The 14,834-nt window shown below is 38.8% G+C and overlaps 1 protein-coding gene across 3 annotated transcripts in view; it reads right to left on the bottom strand.

The window, feature by feature from the left end:
* SATB2 (SATB homeobox 2) overlaps positions 1 to 14,834 on the bottom strand; it is a 135,967-nt gene that overhangs the window by 58,612 nt on the left and 62,521 nt on the right. For all 3 annotated transcript variants that reach the window (XM_080599932.1, XM_080599931.1, XM_080599933.1), the window contains one exon: positions 11,326 to 11,428. In XM_080599932.1, coding sequence (XP_080456058.1) covers positions 11,326 to 11,428 — 103 coding nt within the window. The remainder of the gene's footprint in view (positions 1 to 11,325; positions 11,429 to 14,834) is intronic.

Here is a 14,834-nt window from a genome sequence, read left to right as displayed (position 1 = left end):
AAAGAAAAAAAATATACAAAACCTTTAACCTTCAATTAAATATTTGCTTAAAAAAACAAACACTTTAAAATAAAAATTAAGCATTTCTAATAAAATTCTTAATTCCATCTTTTCACAAAAGCCAGTGTTTCAACCCAAGTGATTTTCTAAGTGCTTATTTGTGCAGGATATTTCAACTATGAAAAGCAATGCATACTTGCAATATACAAGCACTATTGTAAATAACTGGCCATTTTGATACACTACACACAGCCTGCTAGAGACATAATAGAGTATTTCAATTTGCTGAAAATACTGAAAATCCCTGTTCAAATGCTGCTCCTCATTATGTCAGCACTCCTCCCTGACAGCTAGTTTCACAAGGCTCTAGACTGCTATTCTCCAACTTTAGAAACAGACATGAGATCCATGTGAGCAATATTAACATCAGGGCCGGAGCCCTGATACAGAGATGGCACATGCGGGCAGGGGTGTGGGGAAGAGGGGCTGCTTTGTCACAGCTCAAGACCATGTTCTGTGCCGTGGCCCATTCAGAGCGCATGTGGCTATACGATCGCCCAAGCCTCTCTGAGGTGAGCCTGTACCTGAGTAATACCATTAAATACATACAGTTGCCAGCAAAACCAAATGTAATTACTCCAAAGGTGCAGTAGCTACTTCAGAATCAGGAATTAATCTGATGTAAATACAATAAATATGTTGCTCAGTGCACATGAAATAATTGGAGCATTGTGCTAAAAGGAAATACAACAAGAACTACTTTCAGTCTTCATTTACACCCTTGGAGATCTAGAGTCCTTCCACGAGAAGCTTCAGGAGAGCTGAAACAATTTTTCAACTATTTTGCCGTTTAAGAAATATACCAAGAATAAGTCACTGAAACCAACAAATTACTACTTGTTAGAACACAAAAACAGTAACCAAGTGTTTTTGAAAACTTGGTGAGAAATAAATATAAATAACATTCACTTTCTGGGCTGAACCACATTTGCCAAGTTTCCACCCACTCTTGACATCAGTGCCAAGTTATAAACCCCTATAAAAATAAAGTTTAAGTTGAAAAGGCTGCCAGGCTGTTAATTTGTGCAGTGCTACTTGCAATTACATTATACAGAGACATCACCTGACTTGCTTCCATAGGTGTATTTTTCCCTTATTATCAGTTTCCTTTTTCGATCACATTAGACTATAGAGCCATGCATATATTACCAATAAACAAACCAGATTCTAGTCACTTCAACCACTTCAATAATAAAAGGTTACCATTAACAGTTACGCTGGATGGAAAAAATGTGCATTACTCAACTCCTCAAGCCTCTTTCCTTCTCCAGCCCATTTCCCATATCAGATTCCCTGTTGTTTGCTGGTAACTACAGACTGATGGGGGCTCTGCGGGGCCTGGATAGGGGCAAACCTGAGACAATGCTGAGATGGAGGCTGGCACTGTCCTGAGAGGCAGGCCAGCTTGCCAGCAATGCTCTAAGAAAAAAAGGCATACAGGAGCCACAAAGCTGTTGTGACACTGATGTTCTGCCTCAGATCCTCCTGAACTGGGTTTTTTCCTTTCGCGTCCTCCATTTTCAATGTCCCTACCCCATTACAGTCTCTCTCTTTTCCTTCCCGTGTCTCCTATTGCTCCACTGTAACAGGGGGTACATTTACAGACCACATAATCCTTTACGAACTTGAATACATTGATGTACAAAACAGTGAAGACAGAGGAGCAAGTCTTTAAACTGTGAAGGATAGGGCACCATGGACACGTGAAGCCTACATTCAAGTATTGGTAAGAAAGCTCCCCTGCTAGCAATGCCTGTGCTAGTTCCACAAAAGCTAGTCAAGGAGGCTGTTACCCACCTCCCATATGTGGTGTGACCAAAGCAAAAGACAAGACAGTGTTTTCCATTTTCTCCCTGCATTGCGCTGCCTGGTTTACAATTCTTCAGTATTTTTCCCCAAGAACTCTTTTAAGCCAAGTACAACAGTACCTCCATATTTCAGAGCCTGCCCTCCTGAAGCCATACCCCAGGTAGGCAGATGCAAGGTGCCTGGACAACTTGTACCGTGCCCGAGCTCAGCATGCAGCTCACAGAGCGCTCCAGGATGGTGTCTGCCCTTCCTTTTTCCTATACCCCGCCACAACATGTCACTGCCCTTGCAACAGCTGGAGACCAACATAATCCCCAGAATGGGAGCAGCAAATTGTCATGTTTTAATGTTCCTTTCTCTTCTCATAATGATTACCACGTGCGTCAATGTATTTTGACTTCATACTGAGTTAGAAACTTCCTGGATATAGCACAAAAGCAACCCAATGCACCCTTCCCCTGTGTGATGCTCTTAACCTCTACCCAAATCTTCCTTACACAGTCAAACAGCTGACGCAGTCCCCAGCACAATAGCTTGGGGTGGTCCGCATGCAACTTTCCATTTGAAATGAAACTAGCTCAAGAGATTTAAAATAAGATTTATTTCTCCACCTTCCCTTCCCCTCACCCTTTATTTTCACCAAGCTGTTAATAGGAACATTCTGACAAAGAGCCTGTGGGGTATTTAGGGCTTAGGAACGGCACTGGAAACCAAATTCTTTAGCACACACAGTAATGGATGCAGCTGGGAGAGCAAGAGCTTAACATGACTCCCAGCACCGCACTCCAATGGTGTCATAGAGGACACTCTAGCACCCATCACCCAGCAAGTCCCGGACTTTTCAGTACTACAGGCACATGGGCACTTTGCCCCAAACAGAGCAGGAAGAGACTGGTAAAGAAACATTTTGTAATAAGTTTTGTAATAAGCCGGCAGGACTGCCATGCTTCAATTGTGACAGGATGTCACCACCCCAGGGTTGTTCTCCAGTGCAATGGCTTCAGAGCTTGCTTCTTTGTTTTATTATTTAAAACCTGGTGAGCATAAAAGCCATTACCAGCAGCGGTAATGGCCAAACCAAGCTAGCCTGGGACAGCACAGCTCTGTTTGTGAGCTTCACTATGCCCAGCACCAAACTTTAGATAGAAAGGTTCCCACAATTTCTCATGGCTTAGCACCACCCTACTCACCAAGATTTGAACCTGGGTGATGAAGCACTCTCCAACACCATACCACCCTCTGACTCGGAGAGATGGGGTGGCCTCACTACTCCAACAAGGTGTTGTCTTGCTTACGGTACGTAATTATGAACTACTACTCAGTAAATAACAGAGCCACTCAAGAGCACACGAGGTGCTTTTAAAGTGGTAATTCTGTATCTTTTCATATATAATTAGGATAACTACTTATTTCTTTTAATCACAGCCCACTTAACCACTTCAGTGTAGAGGGCTGGTCTGAGGAGTCTCATTTTCATTCGACATCCAATCTTCATATTTACCCAAAGTCATTCACTGGCTTCCTTTACTGTCTGACCTCTGGCTGGCCATTTGTTCTTGCAGTCAAGACTGGAGAAAATGCAGGTTGACTGGAGAGGTACACTTGATAGGAAATTGTAACTTTTAAAACCCTTCCCTTCCTCTACTCCTGCAGGACAGCAAATAACCTCAAAATAGCTACAGAGCACATACAGAAATTGTTTGGCTGCTGGCTGTGGGTAGCAAAGGCCTTTATCCAAGCCAAATGGAAAACAGACAGGAAAGGCCATTGTCTGTTCTCCGTTGTGTTGCAAATCGCTCAGTTCCCACCAAAGGAAAAGTCACTATTTTTGTATTTTGGAAGAATCATCATAAAAGTAGGCCTTTGATCAGCATCAGTGTTGGGGGAACTGAACAAAGTGAAGTAACATTGTTGTCTACCTCTGTGCAGCTGAGTTTCTCTTTCTCTTGTCCTCGAGAAGAGATCCACATCATCCCTTGGGACACACAGACCCTAACATGCTTTCTGTCAATTCTGCTTAAACATAGGAAGTCATATTCTTCTGATGGGCTGTTCCTGGACTGCATTGCTTCTAAAGCCGCTTCTCAGGAAGGAAGAATATAACCCTTGAATTAATTTTAGATTATTTCTGGGTTACTGTATAGGTTAAGGAGGGCATAAAGCAGTATGAACCCCATTCTTCATATGACAGAGGGAAGCATTACATTGAAGGCACTTTGGAGACCACAAAGTCTAATGTATAAATATTGGTCGTGTAAAATGGAAAAGGAGAATTAGGGGAAACATTACTCAGAACTGACAGAAACACAGCATACTGGTTTAGATGGACTGATTGTCTCATCTGATATAAAAATATCTTGCTCCCTGTCAAAGTACTGTGATGGAAGTCTGTCCCACTATTTAAGTACTAACCTTTCACGGACACCTCAAGAAGGAGGTGCAAATTGCCTAGAAAACCCAAACAACTGTGCAGTCCCTCTGGGAGATAAGTACACATCCCTTCCTGACTCATAACATCAGAGATGATGAAAGGAATGAGACAGAACACAAACATCATTAAGACAGACACATAAGCCCTTCAGATACTAGGAATGAACAGAATTCAACTCTGTTGTAGTGACAGAATGGATTATGTATACTATGAAATCTACATGATGAGAGACAGTCACATCGCAGCTTTCACACCAGGAAAGCTTATGCCTGTGTCTAAGCTTCAGGTCTTCCTCCCTTTCCAATCTAAACTCCACCAGTTCTTACCTTCAAAAAAAAATTCTTTCATTTTGAAATAACATGTTTTTTGTTCAAAATATTTTTTACATATGAAGGAAAAAATATTTTGAAATTCTAGAGATAAAAAAAAAGTATTTGCTTTTAAAAATGAAGAAGACCATTCTATATTCACTAAGAAATCAAAAGTGGCTGGACAGAAGTCGCAGCCTCTGTACACAACTGGTCCTCACTGAGAATAACACTGTGCTTGGACCAGGAGACATTTTAAAACCATAAAGTTGAGAGAGTGAGGTTACCTGAGCAGTGTCAGTCAGTATACCTAAATTAAAAAAAGGAATAAAATCAAGTAGTCATAAAAAACTTCTGCATGGCAGGGACAAAATAGAGGGGACGAATGGCTGGGCAGTTTTTCTACAGAAAGGCTTCCAACCTCTACTGTACTGACATATGTTCCCTGCAGCAGCAATGGCTGCAGCTCCAGCCACATGCATGCGCACAAGATGGCATTCAGCTAACTGACATATCCTCCTGCCGCGACACATCTACTATTAAGAGTGAGAGCCACTGATCCAAAAAGCCACAAGAAATGAAAGACATTTAGCAAAGCTGAAATTTATACATGCATTAACTTTAGAGAAAAGTTAAGCTTAAGAAGAAAAAAAAAAAAGCGTCTGTTTTAATTCTCTTTATACAGAGGAATAGCCAGGAGAGCCACAATTCATAGAGCTTCTGGAACATACTGCAGTGGGTAAATTGTTTTTGAACAATATGCACATACAAATCCCCCAGAGTGGTACTTAACATCAGGGACAAGACTGAAATACAAAATTCTAATGTGGGTGGGGAAACCAGTAGTCAACTCTAATTCTTGCTGAAATGTGCCAAGTTTAAGCTTTTATTTAGAGAGAGGTTCCACTTTTTCCTCATGACCAATGCAAATCAAGGAACTTCTCTCCCCATAAAACAGCACAGCAGTCTACAGACTGTAAGGATGTGCTCGAGCCAGAAACAATCTTTAGGTCCTTTTTGTGATCGAGATGCTGAAATGCTTGCCTGTGAATGATGCTATTTTCTTATCTTTTTCCTTAAAGTGAGGAAAGTGCTATTTTAAGTGAAATAAAAACAGAGTCAGGAGTATAAAAGCAAGCAAAGGAAAAATTACAGTAATGTCAAAAGCCACACAGCTGACCTAAATGACCCTATCTGGTTTAGTGCCAGAGCTGCAACTAATACCCAAATAGCACATGAAATTATCTCCTCTTAAAAAAATTAACTTTTCTGCCTCAACTGGTTAGTTAAAAAGGTCGAAGGTCAAGATCTCTCTGTTTATGTATATACACATATATACACACACACACATAACTAAAACCACCTATTTACATACACACACACGTATCACTAAATAGGTTATTTTTAAAGGTTAAAAACACTGTCTGAGAATAATCTGGTGTGCCTTTTCATGGGGCTTCTGCAACATCTGCTTCAGAGGAACAATTCAAAACTATTCATCAAAGCACATAACGAATATTTTCACCAGACTCACACTGGCATTATCACCACGCTGCAATCCTAGGCTCCTTCAGCCTAGAAACAACAAAGCTGGGAACCCATCTGAACCCTATTTCTAACCTCTCTTAACCTATAATGGCATCTAGAACACAGTAAAAGAAAAGCACATTGCTCTGTCTATCCCTTATGGGAAGTAAGCAAACATACTTTCAAGAATGAAACAGCACACAACAACAAATCAGTAGTACTGGAAAAAACAAAGAGCAGCCAAAGCAGATTCTCTATTTAAGGAAGCTATAAAAGCTTATTCTTATGGAAGCTGGTTCCAGATCTATTGAAACAGAAATAACTGAGCCCTCCTCCTTTAAACAGAAGAGACTCATCATTCCACAAAAACTTTGAGACAGCCACAGTCTCAAAACTCACATCCACTGAAAGCTATATTTTGACAGCCACTGATGGCAGAAGCAAAAAAATGAAATGTTCTTAATATGCAGACAAAGAAAATATGTCTTTTTATTTTTAAGTTCACAGTATTTTTATTTCTGCCCTCTGCCTTCCTAACTTCCTCCCACCAAGCTAAGCTATGTCATCAGGCAAAAAGAAAAGATTCACACAAGTTAAGAGTTTCAGTTGTGAAAGAATTCTGATACAGTGATAGCCCTTCTGATAAAAATAGAAAGCATGACACTTGGGAAGTGAAATATCTATTGAGAAACAGAGCTAAAAAATATTTGAAATGCTATGACCTCAAAATACTGGGCAATGAGTAGGTAACTGGTACAAGTTTTATCCCTTGACAGTGACCTGAGTTGCATGGCAAAGTTCTGGCATATTTCTCTCCATATAGAACTGTGTGTATACAGTTACTTACAAGGTCTTATTTTTATTTGCATATCTATTTGTTAATCTAATGAAGAACTAGTGAAAGCCTTTTAAACATCATATAACCATGCACAAAAGGTTTGGTGTCACTCTGGCTCTGACAATGGTTTTCTGACTGTCTGTGGTAATGTCACTACGCTCCTTTCTGCCTCAATTTCTCCACCTGTAAAATGGAGGTAATGATAGTGGAAAGCATTTTTTTTTGACAGACACTGAACCACCACTGGGTGTAAAGCTTACATTTTATTTTTGTTTTCCTTCTAAGAAAGATTAAGCCAGTTATTCAAATCCTGAATTCCAACAATGTCAAATGCCTTCTCCCAGCTTTAGGAAGTTCCGCATCTTGAGAAACCAAAGGCATGGTTTTCAGATTGAGAGGACCATCCCTGTGGGACTGGGCAGCAGGAAGACAGCTTGAGAATCAGTGGAGTAAGCCACTGCTGTACACTTATCATTACAGTAATAGTATGTAACCTTTATTAAAAAAGGTGAAGTGTCATTCTTCATTCAAGTAGGTTTAAACATACCTAAGCCCTGTCATGTATGCAACTGTGTACCAAAAGGTCATGCATCCCTCAAAAAGATGAAAAAAATAATGAAAATAAAGTTTAAAAAAAAAAAGGCTTTGCACAGTACTATTACATTCATTCATGGTGCATATTCTGAACAAATGACAATGCAAACTAGATAGCTTAATTACCACCCCAAATGATTACACAGGTCTACAGGGGGAAGAGAAAGTTCACAGAAGAACCGTAAGTTTCTTGTTTCCCAACTTCTATATATTTTTCATTAGAACTGTGTAAATGTAAGCTCTCTTTCAAATATGCGTGTATTCCAAGGAGACTCTGAGCCAGGAGGAGACAAAAAAGTCTCCATCCTCACACCAGCAAATTGCAGGATCTGTCTGTATACTAACTCTCGTGCCACTGAGTAAACTGTGAACATCTTAAAACCTTAAGGGGCTGGGGTGGGATGGGAGAAAAAATTCAAGCAGAATTTTATTCTAGCATGGTCTTGACACAAGACAAAATTGCCATGCTGAGCTGAACTAACTGAAAACTTTTTTTTTAAATTACAAGCATAAATAGTTTAGCTGTCTTTTCGGTGAGTTCAACAGAACGCACACTGAGAACGTTTACTTGAGATTTCATACAATTCCATTTCTATATAGTTTTTACATCTGTTGCTAATGATATCAAATTATTGATTGTTCACTTTCTTGTATTTATTTAAACATTAACTATATACTCTGTAACCTGATGCTTTTCATTTTTTTCCAGAGAACTTTTTATTTTTGCATGGCTTCAGTTGTAATTACTTTGATCTTCCAGAGTGTATAATTATTTTAGTGTTTATTTATTTCTATGAGAAAGGAAAAAAGTTTGACCTAGGAGATCTATATGTGGCAATTTGTAACAGAATCACATAGCTTATGTTTAGGAAATCATGGTTTTGATTAAGAAGCAACCATTTAGTTCCCACTGTTTTATTAAAACAGACATTAGCAGATAATAGGAAACACATTTAACACTGTAGGCTGCATTTAGCTTGCAACGTCAATAAAGTTATTTTGAAGCTCCTTCCTATTTTGCACTTACCACAGCTCATGTGAATTGTTTTTTGCTTTTACTTTCTAATAAACCAGCTCTAGACTTACCCATGGATATGGGTGCTGGTCTCAGTGACTCTAAATTAGTTTTATCCGATCTATCCAGATTATCCAAAAGTGAATTGCTGCATCATCTATCCACCTTTATAGAAAATTTAAGGTTTTGTTTTGTTTTGTTTTATTTTTATTAAAGGAATATGTGATGACTGAAGCATGTAAGTCACTGATTTTGCATACTAACTGAGCTGTCCTGTAGAAATATCTGGCTACGGAGAAGAAACAAAACATCTTGAAAAGAGATATGATGAGATATTGAAACCGCCCAAAGAAGTGCAGAAGCCTTCCTGTTGCCAGGGGGTCTAGATTACTGCCCTGAAGATCCATGGATGTTTTTTCTTCGTGCACCAATCTACCTGCTGTAGATTCTTTGTTTTCTCTTCCACTCATAGGGCTGATGAATCAACACGACTTGAACTGCTTTATAGCAGCTTGTGTTTACTTCACACATACCTTAACCTTCCTTTTTCTCCTCCCACTAACACACACACACACACACACACACACACTTCCAAACAGCAACGACAGGCTGTCTCTCTTTGAATAGCACATATGCACAGTTATCTGGTAAACTCTTCTGGTTTGGATCCTTGACCTCTTGATTGAGGTCTCATTCTGCTTTTACGGCACTTAACAATTTAACTGTGCACTTACTAAGTAAAAAAAAAAAAAAAAAAGTAAGAGCGTAAAGAATTCAATGCTCTAAGAATGGAAGAAAGTGTAAGACAGCAGTGTGCTAGAAACACTCAGAAGCTGTAGTGGCATCTCTACAGTTAAGAACACTACAGTTAAGAGCTTCCAGTGCCTCTGCAACTGGCATTACACCCTTGCCCAGTTTGGAAAAAAAGAAAAAAAGGAAAGAAAGAAAAAAGCCCATCTCTGTTCTCCTAGAATGGCAAGTAAAAGCGAACGGTGATGACCTTGAAGCTGTTTGATTCCTTTGATTGTTTTTTAACCAAGAGGATATGTTAGAGCACTTCAAATAAAATTCTTATATTAAGAGATGCCATATAGAGAAAAGAAACACTTCTGCATAACACAACAGCAATTTAGAGTGAGAAGAAACTATCCAGTTTATCTGGCACCAGGGTAACCATGTACTAAAACGTCCAATCAACATTTTTACTTCTAGCCTAAACCATTTTAACAGGTGAAAAGCAACACCTCCATTTCCTCATCTACATTGTTACCCCACTTCTGCCTGAACAATCTTCCTTCTATCCACAGGTAATTTCACTATAAAACATTCCTTTTATTTTTTGCCTAGTGAAAATCTATCACTACACAGCCAAAACCTGGGAATCCTACAGGTATGTGCCACGTGAGCCAGATGGATATCAGAAGAAAAACAGATGCCTCAGAACTTATTCTGATATTTTATGCAATTTTGATTCATGTGTTCCTAATTTGAGAAGCAGACTCTTTATGGTATTGTTATGCAGATTTCTACTCTGTCCTATGGAAACTAAACAAGCAAACTTTCCTATCTCATGTATGACAGCTTTTTAAGAGAAAAAGTGTGTTTTTGAAAGATGCTGATCTTCACGTAACTAAAAATATAATGGCTTCTCAAGAAGAACAGGACATTACTGTATTTCTGCATAATGCCTGTGAATCGTGTTATTATTTTCCTGGCCACTGAAAGGATCACAGACAGAAACAACAAAAATAGACATTGCCTTCAGACAATGAACCCTCCCCTTCAGTGGTGTAACAGAGAGAAAAACTTAAAAAACAAAGGAACAAAAAAGCTATCATAGGGTAACGCTAATCTCCAGGGGTGACAGTCATTTGGAAAATGAGGAGGCAATTAGTACTATAGAAAAGCTTTACACTATTGCTAAACTTGTGCTAAAAGGACGTGTTTTAAAACAAAAAACAAACAACAAAAAAGTCCAGTACACACACACACAAGTCCCTTCCCAAAGGAAAGAATGAATAAAAGAACAAACTACCCGTGATGGATGCGTGTCACATCACTTTGGGTACTACTGGAAGGTGATCACACATTTCAGTGGTGACAGCAGTATGAACATACGTAGAATAATTTTTACTGCCTCAGGCATTTTACTGCCAATAAACTAATACAATTTCATTGTAGAAATAATATAAACAATGGACTATTTTCATCTTAACTTCAGTGGGTGCAGCAGCATACATTATTTAATAATGTCTCCTAATGATTGGGTGCTAAATGCTCCACTGTTATCCAGATTCTACATGATAAAATATGGCAGGAATGCCAGAATGCTTAGCAGTATTTAAAACAGAGAGAAAGGGCACATGTAACTTAGAAAGACAAGTTTTTTAGGTTTCATGAATATAATGCAACTAAGGTAATTTACACAGCAATCTAACTTTTTAATTCTGAGCTACTAGAACACTTCTTTTTTCCAAAACATTTTAGTTTAATTCAAAACACGGTTGATCTTTCAGCACAACTAAATGGGATATTAGAAGCATGTATTAAGAGGCCTATGTTTTCACGCCAGCCTTGTTTGTAAAGTATCAGATTAAATTTCAAATGTGCTGTGACTGTGCCCTATTTGTAGACAAATTCACTAATATTATTAAAGCTTATTATCACTTTTACTTAAAGCAAATAATCACAAACTGTCAGCAGAAGTTAAAGAACTTGGAAAATTAGAAAAAAATCAATTTACCTTTAATCTTCTTGTACTTTTTGTACCATCTCCCAAACTCCTGGCACTTGGTTGCTGAAACATTGGCATAGTATGTACTATTTACAATGGACGAAATCATACTCTGGAAGTACAGAAAAAAAAGACAAAAATGATTTTAAAATATCTTGTATAATTAGAAATTTTTCCGGGGTAAGTGAATGACATGCAAGTGCATTGCATGTCATCCATTTTTGCCTTTAAAACCAAAAAGCAGTGTCTGATGAGTACACAAAATTGGTTTTATTCTCCATTGTAAATCCCCGAACATAATTACTCTGGTTCACTTATAAAGCAAAAAAGATGCAGTACCAACCTATACTGAAACCTGCAGCACCAGTCGGAGGTGGGGACAGTTCTAATTCTACTTTAATTTGTAATTGTGATTTTACAATATCTAAACTTTAGTTGCATAGCAAAAGTTGGTGCCATGCTGGTGAACACACGCTCACGGCACCCGGGTGAGAACAATCATGATTTAGGCACCAGATCCTAAAGGTAATATTAGATGCTTCAGCATGCATAATCCAAATAAAGCTTTTCAGATGTCTCTGTTTTGCTTCCAAATGCAGTGAGACCACACAGCCAAGAATGAGGGAACATCCATGCTACTCGCTACAGAACAACAGTTAGGCAAATAAGTTAAATTAATATAATTTAGAAACATGTTATTAGCCCTTGTGTGAAAAATCACCCATAAGAGAAATTAACAGTGCTATTCGGGGTGAAAGCAACTATGCATACTACAATAGAGAACAGCCAGAAACCACAACAAAGATGAACAAAACTGAAGTATCACTTGCTTAACCACTGCCACTCTCTCTGCTCTTTGTGAATTCCCTTTAAATGACTCTCACTGCAAGCCAACTGGAAGCAGAGAGGAACAGAGCTGTTCTGCAGCACCTGATACCCATAAAACGGATAGTTTATATGTGGGATGTTTCTGCCCACAGGGTGAGAAAGGCTCTGGTTACTGGCAGTTTTTCTTTTTTTTTTTTTTCCTTCCTTCTTCCATTCTGAAGACAAGGCATCTTTTTAGAAACAACATTTTGCTTTTCCCTCCTTAACTCTTCCAGGGTCGAATCACTCCCAGCATGTGTACAAACTCAAGCAAGGAAATGCAATCTAAAACCACTAACACATGGGAGCCAAAGCACCTTCTCCAGAAATCACAGTTTTCTTCTGTCCTCCTTCTTCACTTAATAACAAAGCTCAGAAAAAACACTGGCACGTTGCATGACCTTTGTGCACAGAGATGAGATAACTAACATGACCTCATGACTAAAACAAGATATTTACCATAGGTTCAAACTCTGGCCCACAGGCTCCTGCAGGCTCTTGAGCAAAATGGGATCTACGCCATCTCTGTAAAGCTACAAAGCTTACACGTTGGCTTACTCAATTTTAACAATTTTAAAAACAAAAACATCCCCTCCTCCCTCCCAGATTTATCCATCCTTATAACAAATTCACTGCAGTGTCATGCAACTCCAGTTGCTCCTCAGTCCTGCACTTGGGGGACTTAAAACACAATGTGAGCAAAACTGAGAGACTTAAGTCTACTGATTGGTGCAGGCTGGTTTCATTCTTCAACACGTAATTTCACTTTCGGTAAAGAGGATCTTGTGCCTTTGCACTTTAACTTTTCCACTTGAAAGCTGCTCTGGTGCAGTGCAGTAGAGCTGGAAGGCTATAAAGTCAGAGCCTTTTTAAGTGGCAACTTCAATTTCTAAAACCGAGATTCAATTTTCTAATTAAAATCAATATTTTGAGACATAAACCTAACATTGTGGTAGTCAGCAACAATTCCTTCCCCATAAATCCTCCCTTGTTCTGAATCACTTTAACAAGCAGTAGTATTGTGAAAGCATGGTACAGTGCTAGCCTCTGCTAAGGAAGGATTTTGAACAAAGTTGAGCTAACTTCCATTTTTTTTTAGTGTCACTTTAGTTATATTTCCAGTCACTTAGGGAAGGTGGCAAAATTGTTTAGGTCTGTCTACATAACAACCTGGCTTTTCTGGTTTTCTTCCCCAAATCTTCTAGCTCTACAATAAATTGACATTACTGAAATTGTAGGGCTATTAAGTACCATGGAATATATTAAACCATTAACCTTTATTTGAGAAAGCAAAGCTTAAGCTAAATAGTAAATTTAAGCAGTAAATCAACCACTGGCAAAAAAATCTCAGGACAGAGTCTGTTCAGCCGCTTGACAATACAGCAGGGGAAAGAACTGTAACAACTTCCAAACTACAAAAAAAAAAAAAAAAAAAAAAAACAACCCTCATTATTAAATTGAAAGGGACCCTAGGGATATTTCTATCAGGAATCTTGATGAGTATGCAAAAAGGGAATACATATCCAGAAGAGAGTGGCAAAAACAAACAAACAAACAAACACCACTCACTAATTACAAATTTCTAAATAGTGCATATTTTTCCTGGGAAAATCCTTAACAAAGGTATAGATTATACAAAGTAGCGGATATGTTTGGTAGGTGTATAGCCAAGACAGCCATGTCAAAGGAAAACTTCTGGGACTTGAACCTGAGAAATATCCACATAAAGAAAATTTGGTGCAGAAAGTTCAAGGAGAAAAATATGCTCGCATCCCAAAAAATCTTGCTCCAGCAAGGAGACAAAATACATGGTCAGCATTGAAATGAGTTATGTAGTATACAGGAGAGACAGAGGTCTGTATGCAAAGGTGGAAATGCTGAAGTAATTGGATTTCCTTCTGCCACACACGCTCCCCCAACCTACCCTCCTTCCTCTCAGCTTGGTTAACTGGGATTTATTTGTTTGAACAGCAGCCTTATGCTAAGGGTAGCTAAGCTGCAGCCACATAATACACCTAGCAGAAAAAAAAAAAAGAAAAAAAAAAGAAAAAAAAAAGAACAATTTTAAATCAAAGTGAATGATTACATTTCCCATTAGCGGCAATCAGAATCCCCATCTGGGCTGCATGGAGAGCTCATGCACTGAGAAGCAGAGACAGAGCACCGTTACGGATGGGAGCGAGAGCTCCCCGCGCTGCCCCTTTCCACTTCTGTACTTGAGGCACTGTGAACACATTAATAAGCAGCAGCATTTACTCTGCAGTTTGACTCCTAAGAGACCACTCTGCAATTTGCTGCTGTCAATAATATATTAACCACAAGGGGGTTGTAATGACATTTCACAGTTGGCACGATATTTTTCTAAAACTGATTTGGGAGAAGGAATTGTATTAGAGGCATATTCAGATGATGGTAATAGACAGTTCCTATACAACCTTCTGTTGTATCCTTTGCATTTTTTGAGCCAAAACAAAAGAAACTAAAACTTTTTATAGCAATAATAATAATAAATGCTGAATTCTTGCAGTCCTGGTTCAGGGGTTAGTCACTGCTCAAGGTGACTCACAGCTGCGCTTAAAAGTCAGCAAGCTCAATTTTCTATCTCCACTGAGCTTTGACCACTAAATAAGTACTAGGGCAAGGATTCTCGC

This window comes from Anser brachyrhynchus (genome assembly GCF_964034855.1).
Source record: "Anser brachyrhynchus genome assembly, chromosome: 7".
Taxonomy (NCBI): domain Eukaryota; kingdom Metazoa; phylum Chordata; class Aves; order Anseriformes; family Anatidae; genus Anser; species Anser brachyrhynchus.
This window is presented reverse-complemented; position numbering and strand designations above follow the sequence as displayed.